The sequence below is a fragment of the Pezoporus occidentalis genome, unplaced genomic scaffold, assembly GCF_034315485.1.
Source record: "Pezoporus occidentalis ecotype Australia unplaced genomic scaffold, CSIRO_AGI_Poc_V1 ctg104, whole genome shotgun sequence".
In the NCBI taxonomy this organism is placed as follows: Eukaryota; Metazoa; Chordata; class Aves; order Psittaciformes; family Psittacidae; genus Pezoporus; species Pezoporus occidentalis.
Window position 1 is genome coordinate 750732 of NW_026912822.1, and position 25616 is coordinate 776347.

General features: G+C 40.8%; 1 protein-coding gene across 2 annotated transcripts in view; it reads left to right on the forward strand.

Moving 5' to 3' along the window:
- MAN1A2 (mannosidase alpha class 1A member 2) overlaps positions 1–25616 on the forward strand; it is a 139662-nt gene that overhangs the window by 66847 nt on the left and 47199 nt on the right. For both annotated transcript variants that reach the window (XM_062618100.1, XM_062618110.1), the window contains 2 exons: positions 881–961; positions 25082–25176. In XM_062618100.1, coding sequence (XP_062474084.1) covers positions 881–961; positions 25082–25176 — 176 coding nt within the window. The remainder of the gene's footprint in view (positions 1–880; positions 962–25081; positions 25177–25616) is intronic.

Genomic DNA, 25616 nt, shown 5'->3' on the forward strand with positions numbered 1-25616 from the left:
ACTGCATTTCTGTGTTTAATGGCTTGAATTAGAAGTTTATGAAGGAGGCAGATAGGGTGTATGCAGACAAAGGAGTGAATGGGGTACAGAGGGAGGCAGAAAGATGTAAGAACAAGCTAGTTCCTCTTAAATTTTCAGTGGTTCAAATGAGTCACAAGATACTGGTGAATTTAGCCCAATGATATTAATGTGGAGGAAGGCAGTAAAATGGTTTATTCTCTTGAGTTTCTCGGTGGTGTTGCAGTACTATGTGTCATATCATTAAATACGTAAATGCTATTCCTAGACAGAGGCTATGTTAAAATAGAGCTCTAAATTTAAGATTGTACACTCATAATTCAGGTTAAGAAAGTGCATTACAGGAATTACCTAATTATTATTTAGCTTTATCCTGTAAACCCAGAAAATTTGGTGTTAGAGAATCATAGAACAGTTTGGGTCAGAAGATACCTTCAAATCTCATCTAGCCCAAACCCACTGCAGTGAGGAGGGCCATCTTCAGCTAGATCAAGTTGCCCAGAACCGCATCCAGCCTGGCCTTGAACATCTCCAGGGATGGCAGTGGTATGCTTAAATGTAAGAGAAAAGATGCTGTATTATGGAAATACGCAGGTCTTTTCTTCCTTCCCACTATTCCCAAACAACTTTAATTGCACTTTGTGGTGATGATAAGGTTAGAAAGCAGGAGAAAAACTAGTCTGATTTTTAAAAATCAGTTGAAGTTGTAACTAGAATTATCATTTGGTGTCCTGAAGATGTGCATGGAAAGTTCAGTATGAATCTAGATACTGAAATATAAACGCAGCCTCTGCTTTGAGGGTTATTTTCCCATTGCTGATTAGGGAGTTGGTTAAATGTTGACTCTTTCTTTCTGTTCTAGAATTCTGAAGTATCTGTTTTTGAGGTCAATATTCGCTTCATTGGCGGTCTTCTAGCAGCATACTACCTTTCAGGACAAGAGGTAAGAAGACTTGAATGTATCTGTCAAATTTAATGTATTCTAGCAAATGTTGCATAGGAAGAATGTTTTAGACTCTTGGCTTCTCAGTAGTTTGCAAACTAATTTTACAGCAGTAAGTTGTCTAAAGTAACCAAATTCTTAGAGTATGGGAACTTTGAAGCTTGTTTCTGTGCTGGTTTCGGCCAGTTTAAGACCATTTTATTAGAGCTTTGAAATGCTTCTTTTATCAAGATGTTTTCAAAAGATATATCCACTCAAGTAAACCTGAAATGTCAAGTCGCTAGCTTCTTATGCCAATAACTCGGTTTGATATTCTGTAATTCCAGGAAGGTAGAAATAACAGTTTTGTCACTTGTCGTGCAAGGCTGTAGGTTTACTTCACAAAAGAGCTTACAATCTTACCATTTTCTCAGGGACAAACTGAGAAACATCAAGCCAATTTTATCTCACTTTTGAAACTTGTATTAAAAAAGATTGGATACTTCTACTTCTGAGCACTTATTCAAAGACATGCTTAGATTGAAGGTTGCCTATACCCAAAGACCTGCAACTATGGACTTCTTTGGTCCAGCAGTAACATTACTGTGACCTCTTCACATACTTTAATGTTAAAGGCTGGAGCTCGATCCATGCTATAGGTTAAGTCATAGGTTTTTTGATGTCTTTTGATACGTTACCTATGTCTTTGATTTGTTTGGGTTTATCTTTTATTTTTCATGGCCCTTCTAAAGCCTAAAATGTCAGGCTTCCAGACATACTTCATAGCTTAAGGTTTAATGCACTTTCAGGTGGTTGTATCATAGAATCATAGTGGTTTATGTTGAAAGGGATGTAAAATATCCTCTAGTTCCAGTCCCCTGCCATGGTTGCTCCAAACCCCATCCAACCTGGCCTTGAACACTGCTAGGGATGGGGCAGCCACAGCTTCTCTGGGCACCCTGTGCCAGCGCCTCACCACCCTCACAGTAAGAGTATGTGTCTTTGCAACTTTTTTAGGAGAGCACCTTATACGTATCAGCAAATTCAAGGGATTTTAAGCCCACAGCTCTAAAAATAACCAGGAGAAAACCCCATATATGTTGGCTCTTTATATCTTTGGCATCATTCTGGGATCTGTGAATTTTCTGTAATAGGAGTGTTTTCTCTTTGAAAGAACAGCTTAGTGGCAAAGCAAAAAACCCACTGTATATGTTAAAAGAAATCGCTAGTTTATTTTTCATCAAGTCCTACCTGCTTCACCTTCTTTACTGTCAACACTCTTCAAGCCCCCCACCTGCAGTGGGATCAACTGCTAGCAGTCCTTTCTGCTAGTGATTAGTGTGGTCTGTTACAGGAGGCCCAAAGGGAAGGAGAAGCACGTAATTTTGCCCTTCTCCCTCCTTTGTAGCAACTGAAGAGCTGACCTTGCATTGATGACAGTGAGCCTTTCTCTGCCTCCAGAGTCTGCCAGGTTTAGGTCTTTCTCTGGAGCTTGCTCATAGCTCAGTAAGGGTTTTACCTTCATGGAGTGATCCTATTCCTCAGCCTTTTAAGCTGTTGCACCTCTTCAAGGAGGCAGTCATTGTAGCAGCTATCGCTCATTTCAGAATAGTGGTGAGATTCAAGTCCTGTTACTTTACACTTCTGTCCTAACAAAAGGCGGCGTAAATATCACTGAATGATCAACCCAGATATTAACTTGAGGCAGCTTCTAAATTTTGTCAAGGGCAGCATTATTAACCTGCTAGTTTCCTTTTGAAGGCCCTCAGAACATAGCTTTCTTATGCTCCCAGACATAAGAAAGGGGAAAAGTTTGTGTGTTTCTTTAGCAAAGAAGTCTCACAAGAGTGGTCAGACCTGTATGTGTTTTTCAACTTCTGCAGGGGAGCAGCTTAAGTAGCTAAGCTGGAACTGCTAGGAGTAGTCATGGTAGTTCCTAGTGCAGTGTAAGTGAGCCCAGCAGCATGTTGAAGGATACTTTCTTTTCAGAAATCTGTATTTCTGTTGCTTAGAGCTCTGATCACACATTAGGAAGTACTGTGTGATCACTGAAGCTTTCAGGCATTGAGTAGAGCAGTGCCACATCATCTTTTCAGGTAGGAACATTGATCCTGTCTCTGGATAACTTACTTGAACTGGAACATGCTCCTTGCAGTCATCTACTGTAAATAAGAAGAACCTCAGAGAAAGAGCAAAGTTCATAGGTCAGTAGCTGGATTGTTTGTGTACATCAATACCAAACCTGTGCACAAGACCCTTAAGAAGAACACTTTTGACCCAGTACGCAGATGAGTTCAGCCAAACACTGTAAAACAAAACACGTTTTGCCTGCATTTGTAAAGCTGTGTATTCCTTTTCCATTCAGTTGTCTAACTGCTTTTTAGAGTCAGACAAGCTCCTTTGCTTAAAGAATTTTCATCAACACATTTCTTTCTTTCCTTCTTGGAAAGCTTTTACCCTCTGTCTTTCCTAAATGCAGTCACTGGGCTGACTTTTGTTTTTAAAAGTATTTTTATGGCATCAAGTCTTTCCAATGAACTTCAAATGCTTCATGAGTTGTAGAAGATTGTTCCTGTCAAGTGTTTCTATGTGTTATGTTTTTTTCCAAAATACTCCTAAAAATACTCCTAAAAAGAGTGTTCAAGCTGCATTGCTTTCAAAATAGCACGGCAGATAGAACTGCTTCTGGTACCTGAGGGACAACAGTTGCCAAGTTGGATGGTTTGTCTGCGATTTGTCAGTGTGGGTAAGACAAGGGAACTTGAGGCTTTTTTGGTAATTGAGCCCAGGAGAGACACACCTGCCTCTGTGAGAACTCTTTAGAGTTTCCACTGTGGGAAGGTGTTCCTTAGCTCAGGATTGGGGTGTGCATTCTGACATGCAGTAGCTACCAGTATGGATGTTTTGCCTAATCAGGTTGTGAATGTGCACATGGGTTGGAAACGACCTTAAGATCATCCAGTTCCAGCCCCCTTCCATGGGCAGGGATGCCTCACACTAGACCATGTTGCCCAAGGGTCTGGCCAGCCTGGCCTTGAACACTGCCAGGGATGGGGCCAGCTGCAGCTTCTCTGGGCAACCTGTGCCAGTGCCTCACCACCCTCATAGTACAGAACTTCTTCCTTAAATCTAACCTGAACTTCCCCTGTTTTAGTTTAAACCCATTTCCCCTTGCCCTATCACTGCAGTCCCTGATGAATGAACAGGCTGCTTGGAATAAGTTTTCCCCTTTTTATGTAAATTCTGCTTAGGTCTGCAGCAGCAGTAACTGCTGTTTGGTGACAGTTATAAAAGCGGTTCTTATTTTCTTTTGACTCCTATCCCTTAGTGCTGTTAAAGATGCTATAGTGACAACCATTAAAGAAAGTGTCCAGGACTCTGCATCAGCCGTGAAAGTTTAAGCACTTTTTAGTGGCCACATTTGGAGAATTTGACAGTCAGTGTGGCTTTTGCCCTTTGTATAAAGCAGGTAATTGTGCTTGATAGGATTTTATCTGTTTACGGGTCATAATGATCATAGTTTTTAAGTACAGCTGGCTATCAATTTAGATAAAATTGTTCTATTTAACACTTTTATTAGAAACATGTTAGCTTTTAAAAACTATTTAGGGTGTCTAGTGTCATGACTCTGTGGTCTCCATGCTATATTTTTAGCTGTCGTGTTACTGACATTTCTTAGATGAGCATGAACTGTGATCCTGGGTTTTATGATGCTGATCATATTTGACGGTAACATTTTGAGTCTTTCCTATTAAGATCATGGGTATTGCTGTCCCTTCTTTAAGTAAAAGTTCCCTTTTACTGCAGTGGTTGAGAGAATAATGAAGTATATCTTAATGTAACTATAATTATTCTGAACTTTTCATGTCAGAATGCCTTTTGAATAGAAGAAAATCAAGATATGTCTGTGAAACTTGACACAGTGGAAAATGTTCCCATGCACTCTGTTTCAGTCTTCTGAAGTTGACACATCACTAGGGTTTATCTGATGGCCAGGCAAGTAGGTCTGCAGTCTGGGAGGCCCTTGTTTAAATCTTCTGTACAGTAAGTTTTTCATGGCTTGTTGTGGACAGGCCATCTGGTGTCTAGCATGGTGTCTATTATCAGATCTAAGAGTGTGCTGCCTTTGCCTCTGCTGCTGTATTGGAGCGAGGTCCTAATCTGTCCTTGCTTTTGAAATTCTTAGGCTGGTTTCTGGGTTTGTGTCTTTTATAGCTTTGAGCTTTATATCTAGTCCAAGCCTTGGCCATGGGCAGAAACATCTTTCTCTAGGTCAGGGTGCTCAAAACCCCATCTGACCTGATAGGGCATCCACAACTTCTCTGAGCAACCTGTGCCAGCTCCTCACCACCCTCATAGTAAAAGGATTACTTCTTTATATCCAGTCTAAACATACTTTCTTTGAGTGTTAAAACCATTGCTCCTTCTCTTGTCACAACAGGCTGTGGTAGAAAGTCACTCTCAGTCTTCCTTTAAGCCCATGTTACAGTTTGAAAGGCCACTATAAGGTTTCCCCTGAAGTTTCTCTTCTCCATGCTGAACAACCCCAGTTCTCTCAGCCTTTCCTCCCAGGAGGGGTATTCCAGCTCTGATTGTTTTCATGGCCTTCCTCCGGACTTGTTCTAACATGTGCATTCCTTTCTTGTACTGGGGACCCTAGCGCTGGATACAGCTTGTACTGGGGACCCTAATGTTGGTGGGGTGTACTGGAATTTTTTTTTTTTAATTATACTGTCAAAACAAAGCAAGCAAGAAGGGACTTGATAAAATATCAGGAGAAAAAAGCAGGAGATCTCTTTGGGAGTGCTGCACGTCCAGGGAGGCTCTCTTGTATTTTGCTATATGCCAGAGGCTTCTTCACAGTTTCCACTGAGCAACCAACACAATATCAGTCATCATTATTCCTTGCTAAGTTGCATGTTAAGGGACATAATCTCTAAGTACTTAAATCTCCAAATAGGAAATGCAGAATTCATATACTCAATCAGGAGCTACTTAAATGTTTTTGGAGGTATGAGGTTTAAGACTGTGGCTTAATAGAAGGTGGCTGGGGCCCATACTGTGGAACCAGGCACCCGTTTTCTCTGCCCCAGGCTATGCTAGAATGGATATAATATTTACATTTTGCATTTTTCTCAAAAAGGAAGCATGATCTTGTAATTAAGGTGTGTGAACTACAAGGTTTTCACCTTCTGAGTTCACAGGTACCACCCTACTTCCTCTTTCCCATCTGGCAGATGGAGTTAACAGGGCAAATTCACATACTGGTGCTAAAATATATAATGATTTCTTACCTAAATTGAGCCAGACTGTTTCTCAGTAATCCCTGCAGCAGTCCTTTAACTTCTATAGGAACTAGACGTGGTCTTCATTATGCCTGGGGGGAACTGTTCTGGAGTTGATAATGTAACAGAAATAAGTAGAAATGAAATGTTCTATATGCCTAGTTTGGAATAAAATTGAGTACAGTAGTTTAGGATGAATATAAGCCTTACGTGAGTTAAAAAAAGACCCAAACCCAAAACAAAAAAACAACTTGTGTGTGTGTGGCTGCATTAAGGGGTTTGTTTTCTGTCATTCATCATCCTAACACAATACAATTTTTATCTTATGAATCCACGGGTTTTATGGTTCTTGATGCCTATCAAGGCATTATTTAGCATTGTACTTAGAACAGCAGGTTCCTTTATGCTTATTCCAGTTCCCTAGACTTGCTGTATAAGAATGCTCAGTGTACTTTGTGGTTATCTTCAACTTCTTATCCAACACTAATAAAATAGCTTGATATCACTTTATTGCACATAATAGCACCAGAGTAGAAATGTAGAAATGTATAATGGAAGAGTATCGTGGATGCACAGAGGTCAGAGTGACATAAAGCACTTTGCAATAGCATCTTTTTTCTTTTTGTGAAATGCAGGTTACACTTTTATTATTAGGTTGGAGCTGTTCATACAGTCTAATTTTAAAGTCTCTTCCTTGGGAGGTTTCTCTGTTACCTGGAAATCAGCTATATTTAATAGCTGGTTTCTCAGGATGCAGCTCTGGAATTCTTCCATGGTGTCTGTGCAGTTCTCTGATTAAAGATTTTGTTCAAGATCATGCTTGGTGCTTGCTTTTTCACTCAGTAACATGAGGTTTTCTCTTTACTATGTATGTTGGTATTGGTAAATTATTCTTTTCAACACAAATTATCTAACTGGTCTTTATTTGGCATATGATTGATTTACATGTTCTTCCCCTTCTTCATCCTGTTTGTGGATCTGGGTCTCTCTGGGCATCAGGCTAGTTGATACTGATTTCTGAGGAGAACAGGAGGCCTGATGTATAAAATCGCTGCCTGTCCATAATGCTCTCAGCTTCTGGTGCAAAAAAGCAACAACCAGGCAAGCAGTGAGAATGAATGGCACCAAGTAGAAAAGAGCTGGCTGATCTTTCTGTGCTAATGCTGAAACAACAAAGCTTGCCAACACCATAGCTTAGAAGCTGCAGTAGAAGTTACAAAACTGATCCATGATAAGTATGCCTGCATGTTTGATCTGCTAGGGTAGGCTACCAGGAGACCAGGAATTACAATGTCCTCAAAGCCTAGGACAGTAAAAGTTCAGTCAGATCCTGAGGTAGGGTACCACACTGGAATCTTAAGCAGAAGTGGTATTTTCTTCTGGTGTGCTGAATCGAATGGTCTAAGAGCTATAATTTCCATTGTGCTGTCCCCACACCTGATTAGTGAAGGAGCAATAAATATAAGGAAGACATTGCAGACCAACAATGCCAGCAGAAACAAGGTGCAGTTCTTAATATTGGCTATGTGAAGTTCTTTGAGCTCCTCAAGGCAGGTAGGGATTCTTAAAGGATCTTGCAGGATCCAAGCCCATTGTTACTCATTTCTGAAGACCATCCAAAAGGCAACAGTGAGTTGCTGAACCCTGCTAGGAGTGGTTTCTTCACTTCCAAGCTTTTGTGAAGGCACTATAACTGAACTTTCTGCTCTCTAAATGGGAGTTTGTTCAAGGAAGAAGACAAACAGCTGTAGAGCCCAGGTGGTGCATACGTGCAGAATAATCCTGTAATTAAACACATTGTTGAATGTTCACAAATTAAACAGATAATGAAATGACCATAGGAGCACTAAAGCATAAGCAAGGTAAAGAACAACAGTGATATTTGCAAAAACATAAAGATACGAGAGTTGACTGCGGTGTGTTCAAAATCTGATTCCTTTACAGTTGCATTTGATGAATTGCGGTTGCTTCTCTTTGGCTCCTGCCCAATAGCCTCCAGCAGTGCCTGTACCCACTGCTAGAGTGAATGTGATACTTATATTACATTACATGCCAAATGTCTGTTCAACTTCTCAAAGAATAAAGAAGTAAAGTCCAAATTTTTGAGGAAATCTACAGGAATGGTAGTATCTTCACAGTGATCCCAATCAAAGGAATGTCTGCTGTTTCTGGATACTGTGGCATCTCCCTTGAGTATTATCCTTGAGTACCATTTATTTGTTCCTTGGAGCATTAGAAGACGTTTCAGTGCCCTTTTTCTCTGAGGCAGTTCTAGTGATGAGGCCCCTGGCATCACCATCATCCTCACCAAGGAAGGAAGACAATATAACGGCTGAGAAGGTGAATTTCCTAGGGGGCTGGAACCAGCCTCATAAATAAATCTGGCTGTCTCTGCTCTTAAGGAAGCAGCCCCAGTGAGAAGAGACTAGGAAGCAGTAATAGGCCTGCTCTGTGGGTATTTCTAATTGTATTACGGGCTGTAGAATGAATCTTTTAAGGTGGTTGTTCTGAGTATGCGTTTTCCCCAAAGCAGTGTGTGTGCTGACTAGTACAGTGCTACAGCCACTCCTCTGTTCCAGATCCAAGATGGTCAGTAGGTCTCAGGGTGCTTAGGAGGTATTGCTCTGTCATGAAATGCAAACCCAGCCAGGGGGAAAATCGCAGGAGAGGAGCTTCTGTGCAGGAGTCTTGGCAGGTGGCTAACACCTATGTTTATGCACCCAGGATGAGCATTCTGTTCTTACTCTTTTCTGTAAAACTGTTGGGCATGTGTGCTGTAAATGTTCATTCATGAAGGTTTGCAGTATTCTTGTGAAAGTACCTGTTGTCATGCTAATCCCAGACATCAGTAATTGGATAGACTTAAGGATAAAAATACTGGAGGTGTTCTCTGGAGTTGGGGTGCTTTAATGAACAGAAGTATGATTTCACCTTTACTCAGCAGTTAGCACCCTGAGTGTCTGGGACCCTCACTGACAGATTAGAGTCCTTAAAACTCTGAAGATTCAGAACATTTCCTGAAGCCAGATGAACCAGACAAAGGAATGCTGCAGTGAGCAGTGGATTATGAAAATCCAGGTGTAACTCTCTCGACTGGCATCTGGTAAAAACTGTGTTGAGCCCATGGCTTCCGGGTTCCTCCTCACAAAGTTTCACTGCAGCTGTTTGCAGCAGGTGTCAGGGTTTGGTTCCAGTTATTGCGTATGTTGTGGTTTGTAAAGCAAGTGATCGACAATTAGGATTAGTAAGGGACACTTACATGCTTTGCCTTGAGCTCATTTGTTAATAGTCCGTAAAGAGATTTGTAAGGTGTTCAAGGAGTGACCCTGTCTTGCCTTTAGAGTAACTAAGCATCTCATCTAGTATGAACAGCATTTGTCTGTGGAGAGAGTGCATAAGCTACCTGTTGACTGCTTGCTTTTTTCCATTAAATGGAGCTTCACAAATCATTAAAGCTCCTGGTGTGACTGGTAGTGGCAAATAAAATACTCCTGCTAGCAGTAACACGTGGAATGACAGAAGATGGGTAGAGGGTCAGTTGTGTGGCATACGTAGCTGTGCTTGAGTAATGGTCTCAAGTAAGAAAACAAAGTGAGTATTATGTTGTGTGATAGTGGCAGGAGGACACTTACACCATTATGATGAAGTGTTCTTGTCTGCTGCTGATTTATTAATACAGTAAAAGGGGTAGATTACTGTTTTGTTTGTTTGTTGAACAAAGTTATTGATGGTATTTGCAATTTCATAAACATATATATACAAGAATATTTACTGTGTTTACCTTTGCCAGCCTTAGATATGAAGCAGTTGCTTTCCTTTTGATTGCCTTTATCATCTTTATAAGCACCATTAAAATGACACATCTTTCTGGACAAAGTAATAATAAAATATGTGGATAAATCAAGCCTGAAATCTCATTTAAAACAGAGCAAGAGATGGTGGTAAGTGCCTGGTACTCTATTAACAGATAATCAAACGAATCCTTTTCAGCAAACTGGCAGGCACCATCTCTTCAGGAGACTCCCTAGTAAAATTATATAGTACAATTATAATATAGTGTATTGTGCCAACAGATGTCCCCAACAACTGACCTATCTATTTAAAGTATAGGTTTTTGGTAAGTAAGGCAATGTATTTTGTGAACTGGTTTCACAGAGGTTTTGACTGTACCTATGAAGGGGCTTTTCTGAATTAGGTTTTTCTTCAAAGGTTTAAAACTCTCAGAAGAGATAACAGTATTGTGTATGTGCTAGCCAATGAAGATTGGATTTCAATTTGTTGCCAGAAGCTGAGCTGCTTATTCATAAGTAGTCATGACCGCTCCCTGGTCCCTAACAGGACACAGCCTGAAAAAAGAAATCCTTTTTTCTCTGGAGTGTTAAAGCATTGTCACATATTGGGCAGTGCCCCTGCTTGCTGCAATGCAGATAGTAAACCTTGTAATGTGTTTACTAGGCTGTAGTAGGAGAAGAAAAAGAGGGTAAAACTGACTTCATTGCAGTTTAGTTCCCTCTACTTAAAGTCTGATTGGAAAAGCATGGCCTTTTAGTATAACATGCTTTAAACTGGTGCAAATAAAGGACAAGCTGTTAGAATTAGAAAATACATAAACTGTGCAGTGGTAGCCACTCTTAAAGCTTACTCTTTGGTTGTGTTCATGTAGAGGGCTACAAAAGCTGAGAAAGACAAGGTCTTTTGCAACTACTTGTATGCCACCTATCTCCTGATGACCATGTCTATTATTTTTTGGCTCCCTCTTCAGTAGTTAAACCGGTCATACTGATGCTGATGGGCACCAGTCACAGCAAGCACAGTATCCAGACATTCATTTATTGGCATTACTGTTGACACACTGATACGTGACTTTCTACCCAATGAGTTTTCCTATGTTCTTTCCTCCTAAGTGTCTGCACGAAGGATTTTCATGCTTGAGCTGATCCAGAGAGGGAGCATGGCATTCTCTTTTGTCAACTGAAAATGCTGCTCTTTCAGTAGGGTATCTTTTCACTTTAAAACAAAACAACAGTATGACTCTGGACATGATACCACTTTAAAACCAGGTGTTTTTGGCTGGTGCTGCCTTTTCAATCTTGTTTTCATTCAGTGCTAACTATTACGTTTTCCTTTTTAAAAGGAGCTTTAGAGACAAGAACAGATAGTGTGAGAGAAAAATAGATGCCGTGAATGCTACAATGACTCTGAAGGAAAATTATTAAAACCTAGCAAAAATATTAACACAAATCACATTGCCTCTAATGACATGTGCAGTCATCACAGGAGAAAGTGGGTGCACTCTTCTAGTCTCTTAGGAGACAAGAAGCTGCTGTCTGCAGTAGGATTGTGTTATCAGTTATGAATTGGATAATCCGCAAACAAATCTTTAAAGAAATGACCAAGAAATTCTCAAGCCTTTTAACATTCATCTTTAAAATTCAAAATACAAAATTGCAGATAAATGCCTAAGCAAAAAGAACCTAACTGCATATGTCCAGGTTCAGAAAAGGCCCTTTAAGGTGACCTAGGTATCTGTGAGACAGTTTGTCTGATTTCACACTGACTTGACAATAAATATTCTCAGAAGAATTTATAGCTGACTGTAGATTTCTCATTCTGAGATGACAAATAAATAGAAAACTCCAGAGAAATGTAATCAATTGTTCAACTTGGTGTGTGTAGATTAAATCCATTTTAATGTTACTAATGGCATAGATGCAGGCTATAACTTACAAGAAGATCAAACAACCCATGTTGTCTAGACCAACATGGGAACAGGACCAGGGAATATGTCTTGAGTATCTGTAGCTATGAAGAGTATGTGGAACTTGGAAAAGGCAAGGAGGGCAGTTTGTATTTTGGAATGAAATCTTGTGGCAAAAGACCTATGAGCATTTGGATTTATAAATAGGAGTTCCGACTACAACGAGGAACTTGTTCTTGCTTGAGACTTCGTGGTAATCATGTTCTTAAAAGGATGCAAAAACAGCAGAAGAGGTAGGAAAATAATGAAAAGGTAGAGGACTGACAGTTACACCTCCTGGACACATGAATAATCAGTCTGTGGTATAAGACTTGGTCCAGATCTGTCTCTGGAAGCAGTGCTTTGCTTAAATACTACTTACTGAAGTAATTATCAAGGTAGCTTGATAATTATACTTTATACAGATGATCACACTGTTGCTCTGTTGAGCCTTTGATTTATGTTTGCATGGCATAAAATAATCTTTGTATGTTATTTCTGGCCCTGAGACCTCTAAATTCTGCTGTAGGAGATCAGGGTGTTTTTCTCCTCATTTCTCAAAAGAAATGTCTGCTTTTTCAAGTGCTTTGCAGAATTTATGCAGCTCTGAAGATTTAGTGCTTACTTAGTCATTGCTCATTGCTTTTACCTGCTAACTAATTTTCTATCAGAGCTTGGTCCTAATATATAAATTAACTGTAGATAAATTAATATGTCTGTAAATCTCTGAAAACAAACCTGTTCATTAAAAACAAAACCAAACCAAACAACACACAAACCACTATTTACGCATTTCATCAGTGCAGTGTAAGGCAACGTATTCTGTGTCTGATGGTCTGTAAAGGATCTGATTTTGAAGAAGTGAAAGCTATGTGATTTTTTTTTTTTAAATAATTTCTTTTTCTAGATTGATTTTTGCATTGTGATCTGTCACATCAAGTCATAAAATAGGGTTGGAAAGGACCTTAATATCATCCAATTCCAACCCCTCATCATACCAATGAGAGGAGGGAGGCTCTGTGTGTAATGAGTGCACGTCATGTGAAACAATGTGTAATTTCATCTCTGTTTAACTGGTTTTGGGTAGGCAAATACAGTCTAAAGGGGACTAAGTGATTTCTGGCAATGTCTAAAGGGAAAATCAAGATTAATTTAAAATGAAGAGCTTGGCAGCACATTCAAGAGAAACAGGAGACAGGAATAACTGAGAAAGAAAGTAGAAATTGATAGAGTGTAAAAAAAGATGACATGGCAGAGAAAAATATGTGGGGAATTAAGGAGAGATTTGACATGAGTGAAGAACGTTTTAGGAGAGGGTATTACCACAAAGAAAGCCAGCGTCAAGAGTGATTAATAATCAGAGAAGGTAGATAATTTTTATTGCACAAAAATGATTCTCCTAAGGCTTGTAAGTATAGCACAAACAGCTTAATTACTTGTCTTCAGAACCATTTTCTAATGCAGATTTTCCTTCTTAAAAACCATAGATGGACTAGAGCATCGGTTAGGTTGGGACCTTCAGGCACATAATGCAGTCTGTTACTTAACTCAGTAGAGCAATAGGTAGTACCAAAATACCAAATATCACTCATTAGAGAGATTCATTCTTACCATTTGATTTGCTTGGTTGTGTTTGGCTATGAAGGCATGTGAAAGGCTGATATATTGGGGTCAATTCTAGGTCCCAAGAATATGTTACAGAGATGAAAAGCATTCTTCCCCTATCAGATTCCACAAAATGTTTCTCATACTCCCATTCCTTACAACTACACTCTTGGCATTTCCTCCATGGTTCCTTGTTATGCTTTGTCTGCTTTGGCCTGCCATTCATTCCCTGTCCTTCCTCCTCATGTCTTTTCTTTCCTCCCTTCAGCTCCTATTCATGCTCTCTTAACAACTTCCCTGACACTTCCCTTTCTGTGAGGTGGGAGACTGGAAACCCTATCTTTTACTGCTTCTGTTTCCCTGCTGGCAAAGCTCCATTCTGATCTTCTGTCCCTTGATGGCGCTTTTGTTTGGTTTCCTGATGGCCATTCAGATTCATTTTTTCTCTCCTTTCTTTCTGCATTCCTTCTTTCCACACTTTAAAATCAATCTTTCTTGCTGCCAGCAACTAGCAGGAAAACATGTGAGCCAGATGCCAGATATTGTCTGTGCTCTCACGTCTTGGTTTCCTGTGCTGCCACAGCTCCCACAACAAGAAGAAATTGTCTGAAATGAGTCTCTTTTAAAAGCCCTCTTCCACCCTTAGAGTGCGTTTAGGCATGAGTGATGGTTCAGTGGTAGTCTTGGCAGTCCTGGGCTAATGGGTGGACTTGATCTTAAAGGTTGATTGTATGATTGGGATGTTGTGCAAAATCAAGATGGTTGCTTCTAGTCCTGAAACGATTTACTTACAAATGTAACTAATCTGGCAGGTTAATACTGCTTGTGCGGGTAAACTCACAGTGAAAAAGTTAGAGATATGAAAAGCTGAAAAGAGCAAGCATAAAAATTGCCTTGGCTGGAAGCGGCTTTCTAATAATAGTAATAATAATAGAAGAGCAAATAAACTTGAGAATGCCGTGGGTTTTGACTTAGTTAGGCAGGAGGGGAACCAGTGCAATATGTCTCATCTGGGAACGATCAGCTTGAGGAGGCATTTATATGCCAGTTTTTCATTACATTTATTCTGAATTGTAAGGGATCTGTGGTGTTGACTGACTGGTGTAAAGTGCCTCCGATTTGAAGTCCTTTTAAAAATGGAGAATGTTTAACTTTTCTACTCAGATATGCAAGAAACCCATGCCAAGGAAGCTGACACGACTATTAAAGTGAACAAAATGATACGGTTTAATTGAGATGTTAATAGCCAGTGCTAGGGAGTTAAAACGTGATTAGCTGGGTGGCCAGTATATGCCAAATTTTTATAGTTAGGTCTTCTAGAGCAAAAATTCCAAATATTTCTGATAAGTTAATACATGCTCAAACTTTCTCATGTGGATTTAAAAAAATAATCAGTAGTGTGAAAACAATGAATATTTCATTGGATCCTAAGATGTTTCAGTCAACAGGAACTAGATTCTTCATGTCTGTTGTCCAGGAAAGCAGCTTGGGAAAACTTTAAGTAAAAGATAAAGATAACATCACTTAAGAATTCTGTTTGCAATTCTTTCTCTGCTGGTGGTAGAAAGCTACCATAGTATTTATTATCTTATATCTAAGAAGCAGCATTTGAACATACATTTGCTAATTTGTAAAATATAAATAGGAAAGGTTATATTCAACCAGGTAATCTGTCTTATCTGCATGTAACTGATGCAGTTCAAGTGTTCGGGCAAGTCCAGAGGAGGCCGCGAGGATGGTCAGGGGCTGGAGCACCTCCCGTATGAAGACAGGCTGAGAAAGCTGGGCATAGAGAAGAGAAGCTGCAGGGAGACCTCAGAGCAGCTTCCAGTACCTAAAGGGGGCTACAAGGATGCTGGAGAGGAACTCTTCATCAGGGACTGTACTGACAGGACAAGGGGTGGTGGGTTCAAACTGAAACAGGGAAGTTCAGGTTAGATATAAGGATGAAGTTCTTTACTGTGAGCGTGGTGAGGCACTGGCACAAGTTGCCCAAAGAAGTGGTGAATGCTCCATCCCTGTCAGTGTTCAAGGCCAGGCTGGACAGAGCCTTGGGTGACATGGTCTGGTGTGAGGTGTCCTCACACTAAGAAGGTAACCTTTGTTTTCATCTCAGAAGTCTAGAGTCTCTAGGAAAGAGGAGAGCTGGCAACTTGGGTGTATGAATGGACCTGTGTGGGTTTTACTGAGCTTTTTGTTTCAGAAGGAGAATGTGCACAGCTGCGGCCTTTTTCTTTGAAGTCAGAATAATTCTGATACATGGCATTAAATCTATTTTACAAGTTGAGTCTCTGAATTTCAGACAGACATACTAACAGACATCAGGACTTGCGTAGCCATTATTTTTAGATCGGAAGCAACTGTTATATCGCCTAATTTCATGCATCATCTGAAACTGAACAGCCTTTCTTGCCTTCCTACCGTTTGTTCAAATTGTCATTCAAAGCGGATCTTTCAGGGAGGTACCCAGCATGATTCTCTTTGTAGAAATCTGATTGTGATCTCACTGGCTAAAGAAACCATCAGCCTAGTCTGCATGTTTTGAAAACTAAAGAAGTTTCAGAAAAGCGCTTCACAATGTTTTTTTTCTTTTAGTGGAAAAAAATACCTGGTTTGACTTTGGAAACCTTTAAAGGGAAGAGAGGTCTGGATCAGAATGGGTGCAGGAGGCAGTCATAAATGTTCTTCAGTGTTTAAATGTTGACTTTCTGATGTTTTTGGTTTGTTTTTTTTTAATTTTGGTGTTATTTCTTTTTTATTTTGAAAGAAAGAATGTTTCATGAAGCATTTTATTGTCTTGTGAAACAAGTAAATCAGCTAGCTGTGCAGTATTGATGTATGAAGTAATGTCTGCTTTATCCTGTTGTTCTTGACCAGAATTCTGCTAGCATGGGAGGACTCTGCAGCAACAGTTGCATGAATAGAAGTAACTGGTCCTGTACTTCCATCAGAGTGAATTTGGCAGTGTTTAAAAACTTTGGAGACTGTTAGAATTAAGGCATCGAGCCCAGTTTCTTTCTGTCTGCCTTTCTACATCTTCTGCGTAAACAGCTGCATGCCTTACAGAATTGTACATTAAAAGGCTAAGGTTTAAATTGGTGTCATTGGGTACCAAACCTAATACACAAGATGAATGGCATCACCCTTAGATCACTCCTACTTTCAAAAAGGGCAAGAAGGAGGACCCAGGGAACTACAGGCCAGTCAGCCTTACTTCAGTCTCTGGGAAGGTCATGGAACAACTACTCTAGAAAAACTACTCTGTTCCCTGGACTATGAGTGACAAAGTGATTGGGAGGAGCTACCATGGATTCCCAAAAGAGAAGTCATGCTCAGTCAACCCTGATAACCTATGATGAAATGACTGGCCTGGGAGGTGAAGACAGGGCAGTGGATATTGTCTCCTTAGACTTTAGTAAGGCTTTCAGCACTGTCTCCCATGAGATCCTCAAAATGAGGCTGGTGAAGTGTGGGCTGGGTGAGCCGATAGTGAGGTGGATTGAAAATTGGCTGAATGGCCAAGCCCAGAGGGTAACGATGAGTGGTGCAAAATATATTTGGAGTCCAGTAACTAGTGGTGTACCTCTGGTATCAATACTGGGTCCAGTCCTGTTCAGTATCTTCATTAATGCGTCAGAGTGCACCCTTGGCAAGTTTGCTGATGACAACAAACTGGGGCCCACTCAAAGGAATCTCAGCAGGTTGGAAATATGGGCTGACAGGAACCTTATGCACTTCAATGAAGTCAATTGCAAACTCCTGCATCTGGGGAGGAACAATCCCATGCACAAATATATGCTGGAGGTTAACCATCTGCAAAGTAGCTTCACAAACCAAGTTGACCATGAGCCAGCAACATGTCCTTGCTGCAAAGAGAGTGAATATCCTGAGCTGCATTAGGAGTGTCGGGTCAAGGGAGGTGATCCTTTCCTTTTGTTCAGCGCTGGTGCAGACCCACCTGGAGTGCTGTGTTCTGTTCTGAGCTCCCCAGTAGAAGAGAGACATCAACATACTGGAGAGAGTCAAGTGAAGGGCCAGAAAGATGGTTAAAGGACTGGAGCATCTTTCATCTGAGGAAAGGCTGAGAGAGCTGGGACTTTTCAGCCTGGAGGAGAAAAGGCTGGGGAGGGACCTTGTCAATATGTACAGATATCTGAAGGAAGGAAGTAAAGAAAGCAGAGCAAATTGACACCAGAACCATTTTAAGTTGACACCATAGTCCAGATTCAAGTCGATTCCTCTTTTTTTATTAGCTCTAATCCTAGACTGATGAGATGGAGTTTGATTTTTAATTTTCATATTACTTTTTTTCTGTCATGAATCTAAATTCTCAGATGATCCATTTTCAGGATATGTCTTCTCTTGTTTAAAGATTTTCAGTCTTTTAGAAATGCTAAGTATTCAAGTACTTTGGTAGTCATTACAGCTCACCAAAAACAGAAAAAGTACTTTAGCTATGACATTGTCTTTACAGTATCTACAAATACACCTTACTTGAACACCTGCTGTGACTCAAGAGACCTACAATGTCAAAGAGGTGCTGTTGTATTTATGTAATTCTACATTGTTTTGGCGTTATAGGTGGTGTAGTTTGTAGCTGCCTTACTAAATCTCACAAGAACATGGATTTACATTCTTTGGGACCAGTTCTTCAATCATCACTCACAAACATCTATAAAATATGTCCAAAGTGCTCTCCCACTCTCAAGTCATACTATGATAGCTGAAATGTTACCAGAATCTAAATTGCATCTCCTTTATCTCACAAGATGCCTTTGTAATTAAATCCATTAAATTTATTAGAAGCAAATATGTAAAGAGGGAGTAATTTCTTCATTTCATGGTAGCAGGGTGGTCCATGCTTTGTAGTAGGGAATGCCCTGGGAGCACTGTAGAACACGGGAGTGTTTGTGAACTTGTGCAGTATGTCTGTTTTGTCTGATGGTTTCTTGAGGATCAAAAGTTACCAAACTTACAGAACCAGCTACATTGCATAACCACACATACTCGCTAGTTAATAACTCGGATCAAGCAGAAGTCTGGCGTTTATTACTGTGTAAGAAAAATGACTCAAAGACTGGTCTATGCACATGAAAGAAAGAGATTCATTATTTGTATAAAACATCTATAATCCCCCCTTAGAGTCAGAAACAGAGGCCAGTCAAGGCTGTTTGCCATTCACAGTGCTGGAAGGGAACACCTAACAGCAGTATTAAGCATAATCTAGTCTTCTTAGAGATGCAGCCATGCATCTCAGCAGTCACTGGTTACATCAATAAGGCTTTTGAAGACTCATCTTTAAGGCCTTTTCTGCTAAATGTTTTTGCCTTACTTGGATTAATAGACTCAGAACCAAGCTTTCATATTGTGGGGTGGGTGGCAGCATCAATTTAGTGAATGAAAGTGATTCAGGCCCTCACAACTGGTCTGCTGTAGATGCTGACTGACGGTTTCATCTTAATGAAGGATTCGCCCAATTTAAGATTTAGGATTTGCTGCTTCTGATAATTTTAACTCTCTTCCATTTTACCTGTAAACAGCTTGATTTGTATTTGATGTGGGAAAAATTCTTCCATTGCGTTACAGCATTTGCAGAAAGAAGCATTAGCCTACCTAAGACCATGTAAACTGATAGATTTAGTGTATTAGATTTTGGTGTGTGAAATGGAAATACATCTCCAAGTCTGTGGTGGCTTCTGAAACCAATGTCTGTACGTTGAGACTGGACAGAACAGCTCCCCTGGGATTAGTACGCATGTTTACCTAGAACAGCAGGCTTGCATCCCCAAACTAGGATGTCTTGCTAGAGCTGTTAGAGGGTCTTTACTTTAAGAAAACTCTGATCTGTTACCTCCACATGCTAAATTCTGTTGTTAATGCAAGTGGGAATGCACGTTTGAAGACAGATGGATTTAGCCTGCAGGAACAGCACTTCTTGGAGAGCAGTTTCTGTGACGTGCCTTCTCTCTTACAGTGTCCTGTACTCTGGAGCACATAGCAAAGAAACTGGCGGGTGGGTGGTCTCTATGATTTATGTACCAGTTACAAAGGTGCTGTGTGGGTCTACGGAGTAGGTAGTAGATCCCAAGAGAGACAAAACACTTTCCTCTTACATGCATGGAACAAGCCATTTGATTCACTGGTGGTGGTTGATTCTGGCTGGACACCAGGTGCCCACCAAAGCTCTTTATGACTCCCACTCCTTGGTTGGACAGAGGGCAGGAAAACAGAATACAACAAAAGGCTTGTGGGTCAACATAAGGACAAGGGCCATCACTCACCAGTTACTGTCACGGGCAAAACAAACTCCACTTGGGAAACCAGTTTCAATTATTACCAGGCAAATCAGCTCAAATAAGAAAACAAAAATCTTAAAACATCTTCCCCCACCCTTCTCTTCTTCCTGGGATTAACTTTACTCCTGATTTTCTCTACCTCCTCTGACACAGTGGTGCAGCAGACTAGGAATGGAGGTTGTGGTCAGTTCATCACAGATTGTCTCTGACCCTCTTCCTCCGCAGGGAAGGACTCCTCACACTCTTCCCCTCCTTCAGTGTGGGGTCCTTCCCATAGGAGAGAGTGCTCCATGAACTGCTCCAGCGTGAGTCCTTCCCACAGGTGTATTCTTCAGGACCAGGCTGCTCCAGTGTGGGTCCCTTCCATGGGGTGCATCCTTCAGGGACAGTCTGCTCCAGCATGGGTCACCTGCAGGGTCACAAGTCCTGCAGCAAACCTCTTCCAGCATGGGCTCCTCCCTTCGTGGGGACACAGGTCCTTCCAGGAGCTGTTTCAGCACTGGCTTCCCACAGTTTACAGCCTCCTTCGGGCATTCCTCTGCTCTGGTTTGGGGTCATCCATGGAATTCAGGAGGATAGTTGCTCCACCATGGACCTCCGTGGGCTGCAGGAGGATATCTGGTCCACATGGACCTCCATGGGCTGCAGGGAGTTATCTGCTCCACTGTGGACCTCCATGAGCTACAGGGGCAGAGCCTGTCTCACCATGGTCTGCACTGCAGGGAGCATCAGAGGGTCCTCTGCTTCATCGCCTGGAGCCACCTTCTCCTCTTCTCCCTCACTGACCTTGGTGCCTGCAGAGCTGATTCTCTGTTTTCACTCCCCTCTCTATCTGTAGTTGCACAGGTCTTTTCCCCTTCTTGAACACGTTACCCCAAAGGTGCTACCACTGTCAGTGATGGGCTCAGCCTTGGCCAGTGATGGGTCTATCTTGGAGCCAGCTGGCACTGGCTCTGTGTGACAAAAGGGAACCTTCCATCTGCTTCTCCCAGAAGCCACCCCTGTAGCCCCCCGCTACCAAAACCTTGCTAGGTAAACCCATTAGAACAGTATAGCTGGAAGAGCAGTAAGGAAGCTGTGTAGATCTTAGTTTTCCATTCCTGGGCAGAGTCAAATCACATCGGTCTTTATAATTGCATGCGTTGTAGTGTGTTTTTACAAGCTGTATGGATGACTCTGCAGCAGAGTCATGCTCCAGTATTAGTTATCCTTATCACCAACTTTTTTTTCTAATAACTGATTTACTTTTCCTTGCTTCATTTTGGTGTTATTTTATATTCTTCATGTCCATAGAAAAACAAACAAAATCCTTTCTTTTTCATTGTATTAGCCTTTTATGTACCAAAAAGTCATTATCTTGTCCTCTCTTGAACGTCTTTTCTCTGAACTAAATAACCCTGATTCTTTTACTGTTTCCTAATGAGATCTATTTTCCAGGCATCCATTCATTTTGTTGTTCTCTCTTCTTCCTGCCAATATATTTCTTGAAATGCATTGCCTGCCAACAGGAAACTGATAGGGGTGAAATAGAATCTATCTGTTCAACCTATTAAAACCAAAAAAGGGTAAAAATCTTTCCTGTGCGCTCAGCAACCTCTTTGCCTGATGCCACCGTGTTATTTAAAAGCTAAAGCTCTTACGGGAAGTCTGAAACTCAGTAAAAGAAGTCCCTGTAATGAGCTCAGCGGAGCACTCTCATCACATCTGCAGTCTCCCATAAAGGGCATCTCATCCGCTGCTACTGGACGCATTTCTTTCTTTACATCTCTCCAAATATGCTCTTCTGGTCACTTTGCTCTGATAAAAACATATGCAACTGTCTCCCAGTTCTCACTCCAGTCTGCATTTATTAATAGTGGGTTAGGCACTGGGTGGTTTTGTTATCCAGAAACAGCAGTGAGATGGGACTGAGGTGGCAGTAATAAAAAGATATGTCTTCGGACAATTTTTTAAGTGTTTCTTTGCATTCAGTCTTGTATGGGAGGGATATAGACAGGTAGGGTTTTAACTTCTGATGCTGCATGGCGTCTTCAAGGCAACAAAGGTGCCAGGAGGGCACAGCAAGTTTTTGCAGGTTGTCTGAACGTGGTTATGTGAAGTAGCAGTTGCCGCTGATACTCTGGTTTGCTCACATGCTGAAGTGGCATATTGATTCCTTTGCTTTAACTGACCTTGTCTAGTTTCCTGCGCATTTAGATTAGCTCAAACTTTGTTTCATACACTCTTACTAAAAACTGCTTCTAATGCTATAACTTGTTTCCCAAATATCATAGTACATTTCAAATTGATTAAAAGCCGGAAAGCAGTAGATAGTTACTGATTAAGAATATTATTCTAGCAATGAATTTTCTAGGGATGTTCTCCCATTGAATATTCTTACCCTAATGCTTCAGTATCTTTTATTAATGAATAATGCAGTAATGTGTAGCACTTCCAGAGGGTGCAGGATCCAAAAGCCGAAGCTATACAGATGTCTTTCCGAACTAGAGGCCATTAACTGGGAGTCAACATTCTGTTCTGGACTAGGTGTTGAAGCTTGTCTGAACTATAGAAGAACTCCCTTTGGCTGACTCTCTATAGTTGTTCTGTCTGGTCTCGACCCATCTAGTACTTGCAAATCTAAAAGTTCAGCATGAATTTTTGACGTGTATTTATGTATGCACGTCAGGTAATTTATATAGAACTGAGCCAAGATAGAGCTTTTAGTTCTCTTCAGGGTTTCTTTCTCCCCAGTTACCATAGACTCTAGCTATATTATACTTCTTACTTATATTATGCCTTCCTATTTTGACTTGGTCCTGTATTCAAGGTGAACGTGTTATCTTGATTTTACTGCTAAATTTATGCATATTTTCTCAGAGATTGTCTTTTGTCAGTATCTTTCCTAAAAATCATTCAAGCCATACTGCCTCTCTTACACAGTTCTATCAAACTATATTCTGAGGTGTCCTCTTTTTCAGTTTAGACATATCCCATCTTACAATTCATTTACAGTACCTCTGTAGAACTTCTTTTTCCTGGCTCACTGCTTTCAGATCCACCTCCATCTCTCCATACTCCACTGCATCAAATACAATTAGATGTCAACTTTAATAGTCTTTTCTGGTTTATTTCATGTCTCACTAGTCATCTCTTCAAATATTAAGATATTGATCTTTTCCCACCTTCATATGAAATATGAGGATGTTCTTGATTGCTTTTTTTCAGTAACTTTTCAGCTTGCTTCTTCAGTGACTATCTCTTCTGTTTTCCTCCATAGACTTTAGAAAAGGGAGAAATCGTTTTTATAAATCTATTCTTATAGTCCTTCTTAAAGCTTTTATTCTTCTTGCTTACGGAATATTGCTCAGGTAGTTGATAATAATAGAATCACAGAACATGTCAAGTTGGAAGCGACCCATAGGGATCATCGAGTCCAACTCTGCTCCTCACCGGACTACCTAAAACTAAACCATTTCACTCAGAGCATCTTCCAGACACTCCTTGAACTCTGACAGTCTTGGTGCTGTGACCACCCTCTCAGTGAAGAACCTTTTCCTATGTCCAATTGAACCTCCTCTGATACAGCTTCATTCTATTTTCTTGTGCCCTGTTGCTTGTCACCAGAGAGATGATGTTTCTATAGTATGTCATAGGATCATAGAATAGTTAGGGTTGGAAAGGACCTTAAGATCATCTAGTTCCAACTCCCCTGCCATGGGCAGGGACACCTCACACTAAACCATCTCACCCAAGGCTTCATCCAGCCTGGCCTTGAACACTGCCAGGGATGGAGCATTCACAGCCTCCCTGGGCAGCCTATTCCAGTGCCTCACCACCCTAACAGGAAAGAATTTCCTCCTTATATCCAATCTAAACTTCCCTGTTTAAGTTTGAACCCGTTACCCCTTGTCCTGTCCCTACAGTCCCTATTGACGAGTCCCTCCCCAGCATCACTCTAGGCTCCCATCAGATACTGGAAGGCTGCTCTGCGGTCTCCATGCAGCCTTCTCTTCCCCAGGCTGAACAGCCCCTATTTCCTCAGCCTGTCTTCATACAGGAGGTGCTCCAGTCCCCTGATCATCCTCGTGTCTTTCCTCTGGACTTGTTCCAACAGTTCCATGTCCTTTTGATGTTGAGGACACCACACCAGAACTGCACACAATACTCCAGGGGAGGTCTCACAAGAGCAGAGTAGAGGGGCAGGATCACCTCCTTCGACCTGCTGGTCACGCTTCTTTTGATGCAGCCCAGGATATGGTTGGCTTTCTGGGCTGCAAGCGCACAATGTCTATGGTGCATAAGTCATTTGGGGGCATGGTAGCTCTTTAAGTTATATGTTCATACAGTGCTTCAAACTGATGAATAACGTTATCTCCAAAGAAAGAAGATACTTCTGCAGAAATGGAATGAATACTGAAAATGTATGCTAGCAACTAGCTGGTAAAACCAGTTTTATGTCATGGGGATCTACTAAATAATGCATTCTTTGAAAAAGGTGCTTCCTATAGGCTTAGAAGGAACTTTCTCTCAATTGTTCATTTAACTAATAAATATTAGGCTATGAATGAGGCTATTACGGACTTATGGCCCAAAAGTAGGTAGAAACAACACTGGAAATGAAAGATGTTTCGTCCCATCAGTAATTTCTTTGAGTGTTCAGACTTGAGATGAAGATGAAGCCTATAATCATTTTTGGATGCATTATCAATGAAGGAAAAGCTGCAGGGAGCTGTGTATATATGGTTTTGCACAATGTTCGTAAAACAATAGAAACTCTGTCTGCACTATATGTATGTTTCTCGTTAAAGAGAGATTGGAAGTTTGTAAAAGTTAAAATACTTGTGTGGGAGGTGGGAGAGTTTTCTCTTCTCTTGATTTTTAGCTACAAAATATAAAGTATGGTTTAAAGACTCCTTTAGAAAACACTTGAAATTCCTAATACTGGTGGAGGGAAGTGGGAGGAGAATTTATATCCTTCTTTAATTCAAACCTAAGCACTGTTGCTGGTGAATATGGAAGGAAAGAAATGAAAATGACAAGTTTTCTTTCCACGTTCAAATCTTAAGAAAATTTATAAAGTGAACAACTGAAAAAAAAATGTAATTTACCATGTTTTTTTTACAATGTAAAGCTTTTTAATACAAAGAGGTGGGTGGGGCAAGGAGATTTCAGGCTTTTTAGTTCTTGGAGGTAAACCAGGCTTTCTAACTCTTTGCAATTGGTCCTACTATCTTAGGTTTTCAAGATCAAAGCAGTGCAACTGGCAGGAAAACTTCTTCCAGCCTTCAATACACCTACGGGTATACCATGGGCAATGGTGAATCTGAAAAGGTAATGACTTTTCTTTTGTGGGGAAGTATTTTCCTTCTTCTTCCCAACTTACAATGAGTAATGGCATATGTCAGTTTTTCTTAGTAGTGGGACTGTAGAAGATGCTGCAAGACAAATTGGCATTCCGGGCACTTTAGAATAGTTCAGAGCATACTGTCTCCTTAACTGCAACAAACTGTGACCATGTGGGTTTTTTCCTCCTGATTCTGCAATAAGAGTTCAACACGGCATTGGAACATACCCAGTGTGTTATTCCACATGTTGCCTTAGAGCTCAATCATTGGTTCTTTAAAGAACCCATAGAAAAAAAAACAATAGTTTGCAGGCCGTGGTTGAACTTCCTGGGTTTTATGTACTGTGTGAGCTGTATGTTACCTTTAAAAGACTCACAGTGTTTGAGAAAACAATGGGATGCTGCAGATATTCATCCATCTCACAGT